This window comes from Bos grunniens, chromosome 26 (genome assembly GCF_055505025.1).
Source record: "Bos grunniens cultivar Pamir isolate PY7600 chromosome 26, Bosgru_T2T1.0, whole genome shotgun sequence".
In the NCBI taxonomy this organism is placed as follows: domain Eukaryota; kingdom Metazoa; phylum Chordata; class Mammalia; order Artiodactyla; family Bovidae; genus Bos; species Bos grunniens.
Window position 1 is genome coordinate 51,523,682 of NC_141190.1, and position 22,277 is coordinate 51,545,958.

Genomic DNA, 22,277 nt, shown 5'->3' on the forward strand with positions numbered 1-22,277 from the left:
TTCTTATGCTGTGAAAGTGCTGCACTCAATATGCCAACAAATTTGGAAAACTCAGCAGTGGCCACAGGACTGGAAAAGGTCAGTTTTCATTCCCATCTCAAAGAAAGGCAATGCCAAAGAATGTTCAAACTACCACACAATTGCACTCATTTTACATGCTAGCAAGGTCATGCTCAAAATCCTCCAAGCTAGGCTTCAATATTATGTGAATCGAGAACTTCTAGATGTACAAGCTAGATTTAGAAAAGGCAGAGGAACCAGAGATCTAAGTGTCAACGTCCGTTGGATCTTAGAAAAAGCAAGAGAGTTCCAGAAAAACATCTACTTCTGCTTTATTGACTAAGCCAAAGCCTTTGACTGTGTGGATCACAACAAACTGGAAAATTCTTCAAGAGATGGAAATACCAGACCACCTTACCTGCCCCCTGAGAAATCTGTATGAAGGTCAAGAAGCAACAGTTAGAACTTGTCATGGAACAACAGACTGGTTCCAAATTGCGACCGTCAAGGCTGTATATTGTCACTTAGGTTATTTAACTTATATGCAGCGTACATCATGAGAAATGCAGGGCTGGATGAAGCACAAGCTGGAATCAAGACTGCCGGGAGATATATCAATAACCTCAGATAGGCAGATGACACCACTCTTATGACAGAAAGGGGAGCTAAAGAGCCTCTTGGTAAAGGTGAAAGAGGCGAGTGAAAAAGCTGGCTTAAAACTCAACATTCAGAAAACTAAGATCATGGCATCCGGTCCCATCACTTCATGGCAAATTGATGGGGAAACAATGGAAATAGTTAGAGACTTTATATCCTTGGAAATAGATCTTAGAATAGATCTTAGAAAACTAAGATCATGGCATCCGGTCCCATCACTTCATGGCAAATTGATGGGGAAACAATGGAAATACTTAGAGACTTTATATCCTTGGGCTCCAAAATCACTGTGGATTTGACTGCAGCCATGAAATTAAAAGATGCTTGCTCCTTGGAAAAAAATCTGACAAACCTAGAGAGCATAATCAAAAGCAGAGACGTTACTTTACTGACAAAGGTCTGTATAGACAAAGCTGTGGTTTTTTCAGTGGTCATGTATGGATGTGAGAATTGGACCATAAAGAAAGCTGAGCGCCGAAGAATTAATGCTTTTGAACCGTGGTGTTAGAGAAGACTCTTGAGAGTTCCTTGGACTGCAAGGAGATCAGATCAGTCAACCCTAAAGGAAATGAGTCCTGAATATTCATTCATTGGAAGGCCTGATGCTGAAGCTCCAATCCTTTGGCCACCTGGTGTGAACTGACTTACTGGAAAAGCCCCTGATGCTAGGAAAGACTGAAGGCAGGAGAAGGGGACGACAGAGGATGAGATGGTTGGATGGCAGCACTGACTCGATGCACAAGTTTGAGAAAACTCGGTTTGGTGGTGGACAGGGAAGCATGGTGTGCTGTAGGCCATGGGGTCACAAAGAGTTGGACACGACTGAGCGACTGAACTGAACATGGTATCAGTCAAGAAAGCCATTCCTGCTTCTCTCTCTGGGGACCCCCTGCCCTATCTGCTTACACTTCCTCAGCTCTGTGGAACAGGCCCCTCACAGCTCTCTGAGGCTGTGTCCAGGGCTGCAGTCTTCAGCAAGTCTGCTGAGTAAAGCACAGTTCTCAGCTTCCAGGCTGTGCATTCTTCTCAGTGGACAGGTGTGACTGTCTTCTCCAAACGGCAGCTCCACCATGCCGCACGTGACGTGCCTCCCGAGAAGCGGGTCTGTCTCTGTTCTTGAACCAGGTGGACCTGTCACTGCCTCCAATAGAACATGCTCTACAAGCTGCTGCCTGGCTTCTGGGGGCATGTCATAAAAGGCAATATGGTTTCTCCCTTCAGAACACTTGCTTTGGTGTTAAAATCAAATAAATTTGGCAATAATTTGTTACGCAGCAGTAGCTGACTAATGCAGGTGGCTCCTGTGCCAAGATGTCAACAAAAATCCTGCTACACCACCTTTGGCCTTCCACCCTGTCTGCTCCATCCCTCCCCATCCCCCCGCCATCCCCCCCCCGGCCCCAATCCACACACTCAGGATAGAGGGCAGACCCCAGTTCAGATGCCCATGCCCGCACCAGCTGGGTCATACCCCTGCTTTGGAACCCAGCAACTAACCTCACTGCCCAGCCTGCAGACCAGCTTTTGCTCAGGCCAGCCAGCTCTCAGCCTTCCATGCTTGGGCCCCTCCTTACAGGGCTGGCTGCCTTGCTCACCTGAGGACTTACTGCTGCTGGCCCTGCAGGAAAGCCCAACTGAGCCTGGACAGGCCAGGCTCTCCCCCCTTGGGCCCTGCCCCTTCCACCTCGTCCCTCAGTGGACCTCAGCCCTGCATGTGGTGACGTGCCCAGAGGCCTGGCAGGTTCCGGGGAAGTACCGTACATGAATGAGGCAGAAGACCTGAAGACAAGAGACACCCCACACCCACTGCTCGTCCCTGGGGAGCCTTGGTGGTCAAAGCTGCCCAGGGAGGTGGCCGGCAGGGCCTGCACACCAGCCACCCACAGCGGCCGACTGCACCCAGCGTGAACAGTGTCTACTCCAAAGCCCGAGTGGAGAGACTCGTAGTTAACATTCCCTGAAGCTTATTTTTTAAGTAGAAATATAGAAGGGAAAAACCAAGTTTATGGATAAATGAGAAGGAAAGTTCTCAGTTTCAAAAACCAATCACAACCCAAAACCAGTATGGGGCGAGAGGTCAATTAACTCAAGAGGGAGTGGAGGGCTCTCTGGGCCTGTGGTCCCTGCCATCCATCTAGGGCTTGCCTGCTGCCCTCTCACCCGCATCAAAGCACGTGCTCACACGTGGACAGTCCCGTCTCTCCCAAGCCCAGGGCCAGCACACAGCCCAAAGAGGTTCTGTTCCCTGGGCCTGAGGGTAGGACCCATCCCTGCACATTCTGAAACCCAAACGACCCTGTGGGTGCAGACCTTTGAGACGCACACACTCACGTGTGGGCCCCATGTCCAGCCCCTCCTCAGCTTCCAGCTGAGCCACTAGCACGAGGGTGCCTAGGGCCTCAGAAGGGCTCCCTCCACCTGGCCCCCAGCACTTGGGGCTCCGCTAGTCACAATTTATTATGTATTTGGCTGTGCTGGGTCTTAGCTGTGGCTTGCAGGACTTCTCTGCAGCTTTTTTAGTTGCAGCATGTGGCATCTCGTGTCCGATCGGGGGCTGAACTCAGACCCCTGCACTGGGAGCTCAGTCTTGGTCCCTGGACCACCAGCACAGCCCCACTCGGAATCAATTACGAAGCCAGGCCCGACGCACGTGGAGAATTAAACTAACGCATTTACTTTCTCAACGTGAACGTTACCCCTGCAGATACCTCTGTTGGTTCATTCTAGATGGCGTGTGACTTGCACAAACCCTGGTTACACAGCTTTAGCACGCGTGTCCCCACGTCTGTCACAGTGAGGACTGCCCGGCCAGGCCTCGCCTTCCGAGCCCAGGGGAGCCTGATCTCACCGTCCCTTTGCGCCTGCTTCCTCGCTCTCACTGCGAGGGCGACCCCATCATCCAGGACCTTCAACGACTCGCCCTGGCGTTCTGGCCTATCTGCACAGCTGGGGGCGAGGGCCCCATGAGAGCCGCTCTGCGACCCTCTGCCGAAGGGGACGAGGCTGCACCCCGGCCTGCCTGCTGCGTGTACTGTGAGGAGGGGCTGTAGAGGAGGCAGCGGTTCTGTTACATGACAAGACCCTCACAGACACGCTTGAGCTGAAGTGCAAGGGTTCACGCAGAGAATATGTGCTGCACTGTCGTCATGACGGCACTGACACAGGAACCGGGGCATGGTCTCAACATCCGACGCCACTGGAGCAAGCAGATCACAACGTACCCACGTCATGAAAGACTTCAGGGCCACTGAAAAGAACGCGAGTAGGAATCATATTCAGCCATGAAAAGGAATGGAACTGTTACTGTTATAACCTGGGTGGACTTTGGAAATATTATATTCAATTTGGCAACAGAAAGAAAGTGGAATAAAGGTCCCCAGGATCCGGGGGGCAGGCGGGGGCCAGGTAGGGAGTTAGTGTTGAGGCTTAGTTTCTGTTTGGGGCGATGAAACCGCATAGAGACACATGAAAACACTGTGAGCACACCGCTGCGAGGTGTACATTTAAGGATGGATAAAACAGCAAGTTTTTTGTTATCTATTTTAGAATGAAAACGAATCACAGTCATGAAAGAACAGGGCGCGTTTGTGCGAAAGAAGCAGAAATGTGGAGAACCATTTTCATACAAAGAAAACTGAGTTTCACACGTGAGCGTGTGGGCACAAAAAATCCTAAGAGCCATGCAGTCACCCTCGGACTAGGATGGGAGCCCTTCATGGACCTTGTTCTGTTTGAATGTTGTTGCTTAGAATGACAGACAAAAGTGTTTAAAAAGTGATGGAACACTAAAGAACAGAAATGACCAAAACAAGGCCTAATGTGACCTGAAGTCTGTCGGTCAAGAGCATGTCTCTTTAGAGACCCAGCAACAAGGCCTTCACTCTGAGCGGCTACGCCCACCGCTGCAAACGGCACAGTGACCAAGCCGGGGTCCCGTGAGCCCTGGGTGAAGGCCATCCGTCCCCGGCAGGCTGTGAGCCCACACCACCCCGCAGAGCTGGAGAGAAGCCGTGCGTCACCAACACTTCACACAAGACAGAAGGATTCATCAGCTTTTGAAGCTGCTCGTCCTCCTGGAAGGGCGACCGAGGCAGAGGCCGCTAGCTGTCACTGGTCTTTGAAGTTGGCCTTTCTCTTCTCCACAAACGCGGCCATGCCTTCCTTCCGGTCTTCCTGTGGGGAGGAGAGGCAGGGGTGGATGATGACTTTTCCCGGGGCCGGGCCTGCTCACTGCCTGCCGGCTCCTCCCGCCCTCAGCGTCCTCACCCACAGGTTCTGTGGTGGGATCACCTCAAGGGTGAATGACCCAAGTCCCTGACCAGCGAGGGCAGGCCTGGGAATGGGTATTTTCACAGGAAACAGCCCTGCCCTGCCGTGGTGACCGTCCTTCGGGGGCCACTAACCTTCGAGTGGAGTACACCCTCATCTACAGAGAACCGCAGGTGCGTGTACTTGGCCATTCACCAGGCCATGACCTGGGTCTAGTCATGGTCTGTGGCAGGTGGTGTCCTGAGGGTTAGGAAGCAGGACACGAGGAAAGGCTCTACCTTGGCCCTCCTTCCTCACACACACACACACACACACACGTACTCTCAACACATGAGTACTCACACACAAGTGTACACATGCAACACTCACACACATGCACACACACATTCATACCACACGCAGGCACCCACAACACACGAATACATTGACATGTGCACACACATGCACTCACAACACAATACACTCATACCACATGCATGCACTCACACACAAGTGCACACACATGTACTCACGCCACACACATGTACCCCCAAGTGCACACACACACACGTGCACACAATGCACTCACAGTACACACATGCACTCACACACACAGGCACTCACAACACATGAATACTCACACCAGATGCATGCACTCACAGATAAGTGCACACAGGCACGTACTCGCACATGTACACAGGCACTCATACCACATGCATGCACCCACACGTGTGCACACACACGTACTCACACATGCATGTACTCAGACCACAACATGCACTCACACACAAGTGCACACACACACAGTATATGCATGCACTCACACCACACATATGCACTCACATGTGCGCACACACATGTACACACACACATGTACACACACATATCTGCACCTCAAGAACCAAAGTCATTTTAATCTTTCTTTTATGAAACACCTATTTATGACTTTCTGATATTAAGAGATGAATTTTAGTGACTATTAAAAGACCGACTTCCTTCAAGTTACTGGCAGATACCCTAGAAAATAATGTGCCAAGGTTTCAAGTTAAAATATATTCGATCCCCATTCCAAGTAACTGGAACAATCTAGGAAAATTATGGGTAGATAGACTGCCTTTCAAATACACGAACTGCTATTTAAGTGTGCAATTCCTAAGATCTTTTGTTGTCAGGAAGCATTTAACAGGAGGCTTCCTATGTGCTGTTTTGGATCTGTCAGGAATTCTCTGTTCCTTATCAATTCCTGAATACTCAGGAATTAAGAGGAGAGGCAAGCCTTTCCCAGGGGCTCAGGAATCCAGGTATTTCCTTCATTAGCGTTTCTATATGGTGATAAGTACCCTCTTCCTTCTTGTGAACCACGCGGTAAAAGTGATTGTTTACAACTCTGTCTCTCTTTAATATGGATCGCCTGTTTTGTTGTCTGGAATTTTAGTCTTTATCTTTGCTGAGAGTAACTACCTTGTAAGACAGTACACATGCCCACACCACGCGGTGAAAACACCTGTGCCCACACCACGCGGTGAAAACGCCTGTGCCCACACCACGCGGTGATAACGCCTGTGCCCACACCACGCGGTGAAAACGCCTGTGCCCACACCACGCGGTGAAAACGCCTGTGCCCACACCACGCGGTGAAAACGCCTGTGCCCACACCACGCGGTGAAAACGCCTGTGCCCACACCACGCGGTGAAAACGCCTGTGCCCACACCACGCGGTGAAAACGCCTGTGCCCACACCATGCGGTGAAAACGCCTGTGCCCCATCAACGCCCTGGTCCCGTGTTGTTCTCTCTCTCTCTCTCTCTTTCTCCCTCTGAGTTCACTTTCCAGCCCGGGCTTCTAAGACCCTCTTGAGAAGGTGCTCTGAGCCTTCACCCCATCGAGAGGGCGCCTGAGGCCTCCGTGAACAGAGCAAGCCCCGTGCAGGGCCTTTATTGGCTTTCTGTGTAAACCAAGGAATATCAGCCTCTTTCTCTCCTTTACTTTCTTATCGTCGACTCCAGACCACCAGGTTCCGGTCCATTAAAGGACCTCAACATTTTGTAATAAGAAGTAACTGTAGAAGTTTTTGTCCTTTGAACTTCCACACACTGTGCTGTTTATTTGCTCAGTCGTGTCCGGCTCTGTGTGACCCTGTGGACTGTAGCCTGCCAGGCTCCTCTGTCCTTGGGATTCTCCAGATAAGAATACTGGAGTGGGTTGCCATTCCCTTCTCTAGGGGATATTACCGACCCAGGGACTGAACCCAGGTCTCCCGCACTGCAGGTGGATTCTTTATGGTCTGAGCCACCAGGGAAGCCCCATTTATTTGCAAACATCACTGCCCAGCTACAGGGAGGCTATGAGTTCTGACCAGAGAGAAATGGTGATAAAATCTACAAGCAAATTCCAGAACTTTCACAGCTAGACCATGTGATTCCCCACGTGAACGAGGCTACTCACGGTGGCAAAAGTTGAGTAGAAGAGCTTCTTCTCCAATTTAACGCCCTCAGCTAATGTCATTTCAAAAGCTGAAAAAGAAAACCCTGCAGTGAGGACCTGAGACACAGACTTGGGAGTGCAGAACTTTTTCTAGAGGTGGGAACCAGCCTGGGGACCGACGTGCACTTTGATGTCGTGGGATTAAAGTGCAGCCTCCCTCTCCAGGGTGTCGCCCCGGCTGCAGCCCAGTGAACAGCTGCTCCCAGGCCCCCTGTGTCCTGTGTGGGGACTGGAGTGGAAGGTGGGATGGAAAACTCTGTCCAGTCAGGAGGGGGCTGAGGAAGCCCAGGAATGTGGACTCTAAAAGCACGACAAATAAGTTTACGGATGACACCGAAAACGGAGCTGTGGGCAGAACGGAGCGAGGAGCGAGGCCCAGGTGCGTCTGCAGCAGAGGCGAGGGGGTGCGAGGCTCGTGGAAGCTTTTGCGGCAGCACCTGCAGCCAGGCCCCGTGACCCGTGCCAGGCGGTGACAGGCGCCCCGGGCCTCACCGCATGCTCCACGCACTTAAGGCTGAGCCCAGGGAGCAGAGACAGGGTCGGGGCAGCGCGGCCCTCCAAGGACACTCACTGCCCTCACAGGCGGCACAAGCGAAGGAACAGCCTCACTCCAACGCTGAGATGAAATCGCTGTGCTAACATGCAAACAATTCTCAAGAGGGGTGGTCAGAGCTGCTCTGCTGGCCAAGAGTGGCTGCTGAGCCCAGACCCTCAGCCGGGAGGGCGCAGCTGCCCCCGCCTCACCCCTGGACGGTCAGGCGCGGCTGTGGTAGAGAGGAACCTTTCTCCCAGGTCCTGCAGGGGACCCTCCCGGGCTGCCTCTGCTTGCCGGCACTGGCCCCCAGCCTGGCCCAGTTCTCCGGTCCTGCTTCCAAGGGGAGCTCAGGCCAGTTCAGCAGAATTTGTGAGCGAGCAACTAGAAACGAGAATGCTACAAAGAGCCAAAATCAAAATACTGAGAGTCCTAACAGTTTTTGTCCACATCAGTTAAGATGCACAATTCAGATACCAAACTGTCAAGCCTCGCAACTACTCCTGTGCGGCCTCTCCACCCTCCTCCCTACCTGCGTTCACTGATTCTTTGGCCATGGCTGTTACAATTTTAGAGTTGCTGGCAATTTTTTCTGCACATTGGATGGCTTCTTCAACCACTGTCTCGACAGGAAAAATTTTGCTTACGAGACCTGCAACACAAAAGGTAAGCGTGTGGAAGCAGCTGGTTCTAGTTCTGTCACAGCGCAGGCCTCCAACAGACACAGGAAAGGTCCTCAGCATCCCCTGGTGGGGCTGCCACCCTTGGCTGTCGAGGTTACGGGGCTCGTACAGTCAAAGGTCGCTGAGGGGCCAGGGGAGGGCCTGCCTGCCTTGGAGACCCCCACTGTTCAAGTTGGTTCTGAGAAGTGGAATGCTTTCACTGTTAGTCTTTAATCCACGTGGACACCTGAGTCACTCTGCTGTGCGTGGTACTATTTCAAAGAGACACAGGCAGTGAGTATCCTGGACTCGCAGGACACCAGAAAGCTCTGTGCTGATCACTGTGGGAGTCCCTGGGTGAGGCCCTCCCCTCTCCACCCAGCTGTCAAGGGGGCAACTCCACGGGGCGGCCCCACCCTGTACCTGCTTGCTTGGCATCCTGGGCTGAGATCCGGTCACCAGTGAGGACCATCTCCATGGCCAGTGACTTTCCGACGGCACGGGTCAGTCTCTGGGTGCCGCCGGCACCTGCAGGGGCAGAGGGCTGCTGGGCATGCCTCTCTGTGGCCAAGAAGCCACAGACATGCTGCTGGCAAGTGTCTAGGGCCGGAAGACCTACAGCACTCGGTTAGGGGGTGGGCAGAACTGGGGGAGACCCAGACATCACAAGGGAACCTCCTTCCCACACTCAGGCCCCTGCCTCATGCCCTGGGCCCCTTGTACCAGCGCCTCTTGTGCAGGAGTCAGACTCTGGATGGATGCGTGGAGCTCGCAGACCCTGACCTGACCCACCCTGGGGGGCAGCTGGGGGCGGCCTCCGCTCACAACCGGCTCTGCTCCCAGAGTGGGACGAGGGCACGGCCCCTGCCTCACGGGCCTGGGGATGCGCTCCTCTCAGGCTCTTCGCGTCTAGCCCTACGTGGACTTCGCCTCCACGGGCCCTGCTCCCCCTCCCATCCACTCAACGGCCTCTGACTGGAAAGACTGGTCTGCCCATTCACCTGCCCACAGTGAACCCCAGGGCTGCCAGGGCGAGGCAAGCGGCCACCTGAGGGAGGCACCCACGGTCCAGCAGACTCGGGTGCTACCTCAACACGGTGGGGACCTTGGGCACTGGGACGGGAAGAGCCTGGTGGTCACCCTCAGCGGACCCCACCCTGCTCACCGCCTGGCCCACTGGCCTGAGAGAGACCCTGGGCTCCAGGCTCCACACCCGGGGTAGAGACTTTGTGGGGACACAGCCTGTAGCTCTCGTCAGGTGGGCCGAGGGGCAGAGGCATCACTGCTGGCCTACTGCTCCCGTCGCCCTCCCGTGGGGGATATGATCCCCTGCTCTGAACCTGCTGAGGCCACAGGTCTCGCTCTGGCCACTGAAACAGGAGCCCTCAGTGCTGGCCCGTGGTCACCGTGTTTTCTTCTCTGAGATGCTGACCTACAAGGACCCACCACGGATGCTCAGCAGCAAGAGTCACTGCGGTCGGAAGCCAGTGTGTGGCCAGCCCAGAGGAGCCAGCAGGGCTCCAGGCCCCAGGCCGCGCCCCGCCCCGCACGGAAGGTAGTGCAGCCAGGTTCACACGACAGTCCCACTGTTTCTGTCTGACGCTGAGACAGCCCAGATGCCTGGCAGAGGGCAGATTTGGGCCGATGACTTGAAGAGCTGACTCTAGAGCCTTTACCTGGGATGGTTCCTATTAGAATCTCCGGCTGCCCAAACTGGGCTTTCTCTCCAGCATAAATGATGTCACACATCATAGCAAGTTCACAGCCACCACCAAGCTGCAAAACAAGAGGCACCGCAAGAGGACCCCAGTTAAAAATCACTCCATTTGCTCATTTAAATTTTCTATTAAAAAGGAACACGGTCTGGGGTACATCAGATGTCAACACAGAGATGGCAAGTCAGGTAACTGTTTCCATAAATTATATACACAGTTAATTCTGCCAGGCTTCTGGCAAGGGCCAGACAGCAAATGCTTCTGGCCTTGTGTGTCCTACATTATCTATCGTGGCCACTCCACTCGGCTGAGGAAGCTAAAAGGCAGCCAAGAGAGGGGAGGACTGAGAGGCCGCTGTGTTCCAACACACTCTGCCCGCTGACCCGCTCACCCGAAGGAAGCTTTACTAAGGAACCATGAGTTGAAAGGTCCTTCTCACTTCTGTAAAGGCCAAAGCCAGTCCCAGAGCCCCTGAGTCATCCAGGTGCCTGCAGGAGACCCCGACGCACCAAATGGGGCACCCAGAGCTTTCAACGGTAGCAGGAGTTAATTCATAAGGCAGTGCAGGTTGGAAAGTCATCAAAACTGCACAGAAAGCCAACATACGTGCCCTTAGCCTTGCAGAGGGGGAGACGGCTCCTGGGGAGTCTTAGGGACCATGCTGAAGATTAGGGGGCTTTACTAACAGGGGAATCCAAAGGCCAACAGCTGAACCCCCTCCCACAGAGCAGATGCTAAACGCCCTTTACAGGTCTTGGCTCTTTTGTATCACTGAACGAGACACAGCCTCCTCCAAATAAAAACCGGTGCTACTGTACAAATACAGTTCCTTCGGGTGCTCTGAGTGCAAGGAGGTGGCGTCGGGGGAACACTCACGGCATAGCCATTGACAGCAGCTATGACTGGCTTCTTGACACGTGTGAGCTGGTCCCAGTGGCTCAAAAACCCGCCAGAGTAACAGTTCTGGAACGTGAAGCTCTGCATTTCCTTGATGTCGGCTCCAGCTGGGTGGTGGGAAATGACGTTCCAGTTACAAGAGGCAACTGCTGAGTGTTCCAAGGGGAGCACCGGGGCTTTGGGGAAAGGCCACATGGACGCACAGCTGGGCCGGGGGCCCAGTGCAACGCCGGGCAATACGAGGTGGCGGAGTAGCGCAGAGGGACGTGGACAGGAAACAGACCCGGGGCCAGGGAAAGCAGGGCTCGCTCTCTAGTCCCTCTCACCCGGGACCTGCCTGCCTCTGAGCAGGCTCAACATTCAACACCAGAGAGGCCCCTTCAAGCAGCGCAGGGCTTGGTCTACCTTATGTAAATAAATCCCCAAGTTGCAGAACTTGCCTGATGCCTTCATGGAGGTATAAGGCTGCCTGCCACACCACAGGTGTGATCACATAACTGGTGGTCTGCCACCATGCTGAGCAGCTCACCTGCAAATACCTTCTCCCCGCCTGTGAGGACAATGGCCCCCACGGCTGGGTCTTCCTCGAAGGCCTGCAGTGCCTGGTTGAGCTCCACGATCAGGCCGTTGCAGAGCGCATTGAGGGCCTTGGGGCGGTTCAGCTGGATCAACCCCACGTTGCTGTTCCTTCCCTTCTTTGCTGTGATGATGTACTCAAAGGCTGCGCCTGGAAAGAAACGGGAAACCGGGATTTCCACTAACAGGCATCAAACTGGGGGATGTATTCCGCCACTGGACAGGGTGACCCCGACACCTGAGGGCCCTGCCCAGTCCCTGGTGCTGCAGCTCGCACTGCATGGGGGCCTTCTGCAGGGCTCTCTGCTTTCACAGATGTTGGAATGTTTCCTTAAGTTAAGACAGCCCAACAGCCCCAGCAATGACCAGCAGCCTTCCTTCTGAATGTCTTGGTTGGCATCTCCCCGAACCTGTGCTGGAGACGCCTGGGATCCTGTAGAAACAAGAAACGAGGAAACTCCCTCTTTAAACATGCCAACTGGGTGAAGGGCACACAGGCAAAGGGCAACTGCCAGACCAGGAGGGGCAGCCTGCTCAATCCTGGGAGCCAGAATGACCTTGGTAGGGGGAAGCTTATCCAAGACAGCTGCTTCCTTGAACGGGGTACCTACCCGGTGGGCTTGCTGGGGAGTGTCTGAAATCACCCATGTGTAGGCAGCATCCCCCACACCCCACATACAAGACCAAAAAAGACTGCTGGGTACAGGCCAGGATGCAGAAGCAGGTGGTCAAAAGGAACTCAGGGAACATCAACACCAGTTAACAGCTAGGTTAAGTGGACACACAGGTGAAGGAAGAGGCTGCAGAGACTCGTTCCCAGAGACATGGCCAAGACTTCCTGGGAAATACGGGGTGGTGGAGGGGCGGGGGGCGGGGTGTACCCGGCTGCCTGGGGCTGGGGCAGGCAGAACCTGAGGGAGAAGCAGTGGACCTGGGAGGCTGGGCAGGAGCCACCACAGGACAGCACGCGCGACCCCTTCCAACTGCAGATGCGCGGAGCGCGCGGCCTCTCAAGTCTGAGGGCTTTCACTCCAAATGCTGAAGTGGCCAGAGGTCTTGGCACTCAGTCCCGAGTCCCCGGGGTCGAGATGCTAGTGATCCCAGGGCTCCGCGCGCTCAGGAAGGAGGTGCTGGGCGGGGGAGTCAGCTGGACGCTTCTCGGCAGGGGCGCGGTGCGGCCCAGGGGTCCCGGCCCGGGGACTCCAACCACGGCCCGCCCCCGCGGCCCCGCACTCACTCGAGGCGAAGGAGCGCTGCACCGGGCAGAAGAGCCAGGGCCGCAGCGGGGCGCGGACGCGGGGCAGCAGGGCACGTAAGGCGGCCATGGCGCTCGCGTGGACAACTGTACCCTCCGCCCGCTCGCGCGGAGGGCCCGCCCCGCGGAGCCGCCCCCGGCAGCGCCAGTCAGGGCCCGCCCCGCCCACCGGCCCGGGTCGCGAGACCACGCAGGTATCGCGAGACCACGCCAGGCGGCGGAAGTGGGCGGGGCGACGGGCCTGCGGTTTAGGGAGGAGGGGGCGGAAGAAGGGTTCCGGAGGATAGGCGGAGGCGGCACAGGGCTGGGAGAAGGGTTTGGGATGCAGGTCCTGATCCTTTTTCCGCCTGTGCCGCCTCAACCTGTAGGAATTGTTGACTAAAAAGATGCACGATGTGAAAGTTTCAAGTTAAGTTTTATTTGGGGCAAAATGAAGACTGCAGCTGGGGGAGACTACCTCTGAGAAATTGTTCCAAAGAGGCAGTGGGGGAAGGTCAATATATAAGATTTTGGTGAACGGGGAGGTCACTGCAATCAAGTGCTCACTTTACAAAAGTTTTTCTGTTAGTCATGAGGAGCTAATGTCAGGGTGAAGGGATTTGGTGCTTTTCTAGATTTGAAGAGATGGAAGGACTGGGGTCATGAAATCAGTTTCTGAAAATACCTGTGTAAAGACCTGTTACACCAGTTTCCCTGGAGCACACAGTGCCTCACTCTCCACCCAGAATGAAGGTTGGCAGCTGCAGTAGCACAGGGTTGGAACTCCGCAGACGCAGATGGCAAATGCCCTTGTTCAGTCGCTGGCAAATGCTCTTGGCAAGTGCCCATTGGTAGTTGACAGAAGTAGCCCCGGAATATCTGAGAGCAGTTGCTCCGGGGCTAGCTGAGCCATGCGGGTGGGAACTTTCGTGGCCTGCTCTCCTCTGCCCCCCAAGCCCGGGGCCTGACGACTTACAGCTGGTTGGGACACCCGAATGCCAAGAGGGACCGCCAGGGGCTTGTGCGAGTGCACTGGCCCACCCGTCTATGGTGCTGGCCTGCAGGGCTCTTGGCGGAGCTGTCCGCCGGCCTACACTACCTTGGTCTTCTCTACTCTAGGCGCAGGCGTGCCCTTGACCTTTGGCCCTTCCTGCTGTGTCTCAGGCTGCGGGACAGGCAGGGTGTGCCCACTCCTGAGTGACAGGACCTCGAGCCACAGCTGGGTCCTGGACTCTGAGCTGGAGGCAGTGGCTTTCTAGCCAAAACTGCCTGTGGACTCCCTGTGACCTGAAGTCAGAGCTCAGGGCAATGTTCAGGTGTAACCAGAGAAAGCCAAACTCCCTGACAGGGTGTTTGCAGGACACCGAGCAAAGGAGTTTGGGCTTCCCTGGTGGCTCAGAGGTTAAAGCATCTGCCTCCAATGCGGAAGACCCGGGTTCGATCCCTGGGTTGGGAAGATCCCCTGGAGAAGGAAATGGTAACCCACTCCAGTATTCTTGCCTGGAGAATCCCATGGACAGAGGAGCCTGGCAGGCTACAGTCCCACGGGGTCGCAAAGAGTCGGACACGACTGAGCAACTTCACTTCAGCAAAGGAGTTAGAGACAATCACAGATCCACTCAGACCAGCTCTGATAAGCCACTGACCAACTTGGTTTTTGAGTTAGGGGAGTAAAAAAAAAAAAGATTTTTTTAAAAAAGAAAGGTTGAGATTCATTTTGTGACATTTCTGGATCTAGTTTTAGGAGTCAGGATGTCTCTGGTTTACGTTCTCAGGCCAGATGGTCCATGGTTCAGGGGTCTGTGAGCTCATCTTACCCTGGAGAAATAACCTGAGTTTGTACATTAATGATGTCTACAGCAGCAGTTTTAGTACATTAACCCCTTTATCAACAGCATCCATCTTAGTCATCTGACTTACTTGGTTAGTGTTCAGTTAGTATAGTACTGAGGTCAGAGGGCACAAGAAAGGGAAGTTTGGGGTGGAGAGATTAATCATGAACTCAGTAAGAGCATTTGGTTTTAGGGGGACTTGATTTAAATGTCACGGAGAATTCAGAGTTAATACTGTTTTGCAGTGTGGAGGAGTTGAGAGGCAGATGTGCTTAGACAAGGGAAAGATAATTTATTAACAAAATGCTTCCTTTTAGAGGCATCAAGTAACTGAGTTTCCCCCTGCTGAGCACTGTGACAAACATCTATTAATGCTTTCTGTTTCCCTTCCTCCCATTTCACGGCCAGAGGTGCTCATGAAGCGCCTGCAGCATCAGTCACAGCAGCTGCACTAAGTGGCTGAGGGCGGTTTCGCAACAATTAGGAACAGTTCCTGTCACTCAAGTTTATGTATTTATAGGTCTAGATATAACAAGTGAAGCATAATACTGACTCTTTACGTTGGTAACTAGATATCTATTGAATACTAGATGTGAATAGTTTTATTTTTATAAAACAAGATGTAATTGGTGGTGCTAGTGGTAAAGAATCTGCCTGCCAATGCTGGAGACAAAAGAAATGTGAGTTTGATCCCTGGATTAGGAAGCTCCCCTGGAGGAGAGTATGGCCACCCACTCCAGTACTCTTGCCTGGAGAATGCCATGGACAGAGGAGCCTGGCAAGCCGCCTTCCACGGGGCCACAAAGAGCTGGGCACAACTGAGGAAACTTGGCACGAGCACATGCAAATTCTAACAATGAAAGGATTTCCTTACTTTGATTTATAAATTTCAAATGTTTGGAAACCTATTATTAGCCTCCATTTGTATTCTTGCGCAAATTCTGGAAATTTGAGGGTGAAGATAAGAAGATAGCCTACATGGGACTACCTGGTTGCCCAGTGGTTAGGGCTCAGACCTCTCACTGCTGGGGCTTGGGCTTCATTCCTGGTCCATGACCAGGAGAACTATGACCCCGCAAGTTGCATGGGGCAGCCAAAAAGAAAAAAAAATCACCTACAAATGAAAAGCAAAATGGATGTTTTCAAGTAAATAATAAAATCCAAATTAGAATTTAATACTCAGCAAAATTTCATTTCCAGGCTAATGGAAAAAGCAATAGAGTTCCAGAAAAACATCTATTTCTGCTTTATTGACTATGCCTGCCGAGGTCCAGCCCCGGCTGATCCAGGGTATTTGAAGGGGAGATGGAGTCGGCGACTATTTACATATTTATCAAAGATATAAAGAGTAATAGAATGAGGATAGCTCAGTAGGAAAATTCAGTGGAGAAAAGAGGCTGAGTAGCTTGGTTTACGCGGGAGACCAATAAAACTTCAAGACAAGAAGTTTGCACCACTTATGTAGGCCACAGGCGTCCTTCCGTTCTCCCGAAGGAGAGGAGACACTGAGGCCTCCCCGGTCGGATCTTAGAAGCCCAGGCATAATTAGTAAGCGTGGTGGGTTCCGCGCTCCAGATGGAGACTCAGCTGGAAGTTAAAGGGAAGAATGACATGGGGAGACCAAGCATTGGTGAGCAAGGCCCGTAGCTTTATTTTCAACAGGGGCTTTTATACCCTAAGTTACACATAGAGGACAATAGGGGATGCAAAGTCAGCAGTTTTTGATCCTTATCAAAAACCAGGGTTTCTTTCCTGCAAATTTATCGTATACAAATGGTTTAGGTGATTTACATCATCTTCTGGCCAGAAGGCCTATTAACATTTTATGACTCTTGACAAGGACTTATCAACAAAGACTTATTTTCTCTAAGAGTAATTATTTTAAGGTTTGGCGCCATCTTCCGAAGATAAAATTGCATTCCTATAGGGCGGATGTGTAATGGGTTTACAACAAAGGAAAGAATTTATTACCTTAAGGGTCTAAAGTTACTAACACCAAGGCCACTACTTATTTTTTACTATATACCAACTATTAATTAATACACATTCAAGGATACAATTCAGGGGATGTGAAAACTTGGCAACAAGCATTGGCTCATCAATGATATCCTTTACTAGTTTATTCTGACAGTTTCTAACTCTCTGACAGGTACTAAACTATTTGAATATCTTAAGCTTCCCGTGCCTCTCTAGGCTGGGAGACTGTAAACAATCGTTTGCATAGCTGTAGGAGTCCGGGTAATCTTGTCAGGCGAGTTAGAGAGCCATCTGAGGGGTTTGGATTTAAACACTCCTAATTGCCCAGGAACTTTATTAGTTGGAGCTGTAAGTTAACTCTTTGACAGAGAGAGCGAGATGGTGGTGGGGGACAGCCCCCAGTAAAGTCAGAGGTGAGAGCACAAAGCAATAAAGTAGGCAGACTCTGGTTTTTTTGGGGGTAGATGTTCGAGAATATCCGGGGGGACCCCTGAGGCTCGATCCTGCCTTTGCGTATGCCAAGCCTCCTTCCTCATGACCTTTGTCACGAGTGGAATGCCTCACCGGCTCCCGGCATATGCCGAAGCCTTTGGCTGTGTAGATCACAATAAACTGTGGAAAATTCTGAAAGAGATGGGAATACCAGACCACCTCACCTGCCTCTTGAGAAACCTATATGCAGGTCAGGAAGCAACAGTTAGAACTGGACATGGAACAACAGACTGGTTCCAAATAGGAAAAGGAGTACGTCAAGGCTATATATTGTCACCCTGCTTATTTAACTTCTATGCAGAGTACATCATGAGAAACGCTGGGCTGGAAGAAGCACAAGCTGGAATCAAGATTGCTGGGAGAAATATCAATAACCTCAGATATGCAGATGACACCACCCTTATGGCAGAAAGTGAAGAGGAACTAAAAAGCCTCTTGATGAAAGTGAAAGTGGAGAGTGAAAAAGTTGGCTTATAGCTCAACATTCAGAAAACTAAGATTATGGCATCTGGTCCCATCACTTCATGGGAAATAGATGGGGAAACAGTGGAAACAGTGTCAGACTTTATTTTGGGGGGCTCCAAAATCACTGCAGATGGTGACTGCAGCCATGAAATTAAAAGACGTTTACTCCTTGGAAGCAAAGTTATGACCAACCTAGATAGCATATTCAAAAGCAGAGACATTACTTTGCCAACAAATGTCTGTCTAGTCAAGGCTATGGTTTTTCCAGTAGTCATGTATGGATGTGAGAATTGCACTGTGAAGAAAGCTGAGCACGAAAAAATTGATGCTTTTGAACTCTGGTGTTGGAGAAGACTGTTGAGAGTCCCTTGGACTGCAAGGAGATCCAACCAGTCCATTCTAAAGGAGATCGATCAGTCCTGGGTGTTCTTTGGAAGGAATGATGCTAAAGCTGAAACTCCAGTACTTTGGCCACCTCATGCGAAGAGTTGACTCACTGGAAAAGACTCTGATACTGGGAGGGATTGGGGGCAGGAGGAGAAGGGGACGACAGAGGATGAGATGGCTGGATGGCATCACTGATTTGATGGACCTGAGTCTGAGTGAACTCCAGGAGTTGGTGATGGACAGGGAGGCCTGGCGTGCTGCGATTCATGGGGTCGCAAAGAGTCGGACACGACTGAGTGACTGAACTGAACTGAACTGAAGGATAGAATAAAGACATTTTCCTACAAAGAGATAAGAAGAGATTTTACCACAGTAGACTCTGTCTTAGTGTGGGCTACGGTGCTGTGACAGGCATCCAAATGGGAACGGCTCCAACATGAAAGAATTTTTTTCTAACACTCCAGGGCTAGTGTTGAAGTAGGTGGCTGCTATCCTTCATGAAATAATTTATGGACAAAAGAAAAAAAAACATATAGACTTCACCCAAATTAAAAGCTTTTATGTTTCAGAGGAAAACCTAAAGAGAGTGAAAAGCTATCTCACAGAATGAGAGAAAAAGTCTCACAAGTCATACATTTGAAAAGGGTCTTGTGTCTAGAAGATATAAAGAATACTTTCTACTTGCTAACCAAAATAACAGTCATCTTACCATTTTTGTCTATTTTATGAGACTCATGACTCAATGGACATGAGTTTGAGTGAACTCTGGGAGTTGGTGATGGACAGGGAGGCCTGGCGTGCTGCGGTTCATGGTGTTGCAAAGAGTTGGACACGACTGAGTGACTGAACTGAAGTGAACTCACCATTTTTCTCTATTTTACAGAGAAAAAGAGGAAGTTGGGAGGAGTTCTGAAGAAAAGTCAATTGGAGGCAAATGAGAGTTCAGGGTGATGACAGGCTCTCCTTGGCCTAGTAGCTGGAGTCCTTATTTCCTGTAAGAGATGCAGGGAGCGTCTTTCCTGTTGGGACTTGTCATGGAGGATTTTTTCCTGTTGGTGGTGATCCTTCTCTCTAGGTCTGTAATTGACAGTCAAGTGTCTGAGAGCTCCCTCTTCTGGCCTTCCAACTCTGTTTTAAATGGTTTCCCTTTACTAATGTTCACAAACTCAGTGATACAAAGACAGTTAACAAAGAGCAAAGGATTGAACAGACATTTCTACAACAAAAATATACAGATGGCCGATGAACACACAAAAAACGTTCAACATTATTAGTCACTGAAAGTCGTTCATTCGTGTCCGACTCTTTGCGACCCCATGGAATTCTCCAGGTCAGAATACTGGAGTGGGTAGCCTTTCCCTTCTCCAGGGGATCTTTCCAACCCAGGGATCAAACGCAGGTCTCCCACACTGCAGGCGGATTCTTCACCAGCTGAGCCACCAGGGAAGCCCAAGAATACTGGAGTGGGGAGCCTATCACCAGGGAAACGCAGCTCAGTGGTGCCATGAGACATCTGTTAGGATGCGGCTCAGTTAAGTTGTGTCCTACTATCTGACCTCATGAACGCCAGGCTTCCCTGTCTTTCACTATCTCCTGGAGTTTGTTTAAATTCATGTCCACTGAGTTGGTGATGCTATCTAACCATCTCATCCTCTGCTGCCCTCTTCCCCTTTGGCCTTCAGTCTTTCTCAGCATCAGTGTCTTTTCCAGTGTTGTGGCTTTCCGCATCAGGTGGCCAAAGTATTAGAGCTTCAGCTTCACCATCAGTTCTTCCAATGGATATTTTCAGGGTTGATTTCCTTTAGGATTGACTGGTTTCATCTCCTCACTGTCCAAGGGACTCTCAAGAGCCTTCTCCAGCACCACAGTTCAAAAGCATCAGTTCTTTTGCACTCAGCCTTTTTTTATAGTCCAACTCTCACATCCGTACATGACTACTGAAAACCCATAGGTTTGACTGTACACACCTTTGTCAGCACAGTGATGTCTCTGTTCTTGAATACACTGTCTAGGTTTCTCATAACTTTCCTTCCAAGAACCAAGCATCTTTTAATTTCATGGCTGCAGTCACTGTCCACAGTAATTTTGGAGCCCAAGAAAATGAAGTTTGTCACTGCTTCCACTTTTCCCCCTTCTATTTGCCATGGAGTGAGGGCACTGGATGCCATGATCTTAATTTTTTGAATGTTGAGTTTTACGCCAGCTTTTTCACTCTCCTCTTTCACCTTCATCAAGAGGCTCTTTGGTTCCTCTTTGCTTTCTGCCATAAGTGTGGTGTCATCTGCATATCTGATGTTATTTCTCCTGGCAATCCTGATTCTAGCCTGTGATTCATCCAGCCTGGCATTTTACATGATTTACTCTGCATATAAGTTAAATAATCAGAGTGACAATATACAGCCTTGTCTTACTCCTTTCCCAATTTTGAACCAGTCTGTTGTTCCATGTCCGGTTCTAACTATTTCTTCTTGACCTGCATACATGTTTCTCAGGAAACAGGTAAGGTGGTCTGGTACTCCATCTCTTGAAGAATTTTTCACAGTTTGTTGTGATCCACACAGTCAAAGGCTTTAGCATAGCTAATGAAGCAGAAGTAGATGTTTTTCTGGAATTCCCTTGCTTAGCGTATGATCCAGCCAGTGTTGGCAATTTGATCTCTGGTTCCTCTGCCTCTTCAAAACCCAGCTGGTACATCTGGAAGTTCTCGATTCAAGTACTGCTGAAGCTTAACTTGGAGAATTTTGAGCATTACTTTTCTAGCATGTGAGATGAATGCAATTGTGTGGTAGTTTGAGCATTCTTTGGCATTGCCTTTCTTTGGGATTGGAATGAAAACTGACCTTTTCCAGTCCTGCAGCCAATTCCAGTATTGAATTTTTCAAATTTGTTGACATATTGAGTGCAGCACTTTAACAGCGTCATCTTTTAAGAATTTAAATAGCTCAGCTGGAATTCCATCACCTCCACTAGCTTTGTTCACAGTAATGCTTCCTAAGGCACACTTGACTTCACACTCTAGTCTGTCTGGCTCTAGGTGAGTAACTACACCATCATAGTTATCTCAGAAATTAAGACTTTAAAGAAAAATAGTTCTTCTGAATCTCTTCTGCTTCCGTTAGGTCCTTATTGTTTCTGTCCTTTATCTTGATCTCTCCAATTTTCTTGAAGAGATCTCTCATCTTTCCCATTCTTGTTTTCCTCTAACTTGTTTTCATTGTCCTTTTAAGAAGGCCTTCTTATTTCTCTTTGCTATTCTCTGGAACTCTGCATTCGGTTGGGTATATCTTTCCATTTCTCCCTTGCTTTTTGCTTCTCTTCTTTCCTCAGCTATTTGTAAGACCTCCTCAGACAACCATTTTGCCTTCTTGCATTTCCTCTTCTTTGAGATGGTTTTGGTCACTGCCTCCTGTACAGTGTTATGAACCTCTGTCCATAGTTCTTCAGGCACTCTGTCTACCAGATCTAGTTCCTTGAATGTATTCATCACCTCCACTATATAATCATAAGGGATTTGATTTAGGTCATACCTGAATGGCCTAGTGGTTTTCTCTACTTTCTTCAATTTAAACCTGAATTTTGCAATAAGGAGCTCCTGATCTGAGCCAGTCAGCTCCAGGTCTTGCTTTCCATGACTGTATAGAGCTGTTCCAATCTTCGGCTGCAAAGAAAATAATCAGTGTGATTTCAGTATTGTCCATTTGGTGATGTCCATGTGTAGAGTTGTCTTGTGTTGTTGGAAGAGATTGTTTGCTATGACCAGTGTGTTCTCTTGGCAAAACTCTTTTGCCCTTTGCCCTGCTTCATCTTGTATTCCAAGGCCAAACTTGCCTGTGACTCCAGGTATCTCTTGTCTTCCTACTTTTGCATTCCAACCCCCTATGATGAAAAGGACATCTTTTTTTTTTTTTTGGTGTGGTGTTAGAAGGTCTTGTAGGTCTTCATAGAACTGGTCAACTTCAGCTTCTTTGGCGTCATTGGTTGGGGCACAGACTTGGATTACTGTGATATCGAATTGTTTGCCTTGGCAACAGACTAAGATCATTCTGTCATTTTTGAGATTGCACCAAAGTACTGTATTTCGGAGTCTTTTGTTGACAATGAAGGCTACTCCTTTTCTTT

General features: G+C 50.6%; 1 protein-coding gene across 1 annotated transcript; it reads right to left on the reverse strand.

The window, feature by feature from the left end:
- Positions 1 to 4,180: 4,180 nt before the first annotated feature.
- Positions 4,181 to 13,111, reverse strand: ECHS1 (enoyl-CoA hydratase, short chain 1). The gene is made up of 8 exons (XM_086379119.1): positions 13,009 to 13,111; positions 11,725 to 11,922; positions 11,175 to 11,302; positions 10,260 to 10,359; positions 9,007 to 9,111; positions 8,454 to 8,573; positions 7,351 to 7,418; positions 4,181 to 4,830 (listed from the first exon to the last, which is right to left on the reverse strand). Exons 1-8 carry the CDS (start codon positions 13,094 to 13,096, stop codon positions 4,765 to 4,767), a joined length of 873 nt encoding a protein of 290 aa, XP_086235245.1. The 5' UTR covers positions 13,097 to 13,111; the 3' UTR covers positions 4,181 to 4,764.
- Between the last annotated feature and the right edge of the window lie 9,166 nt (positions 13,112 to 22,277).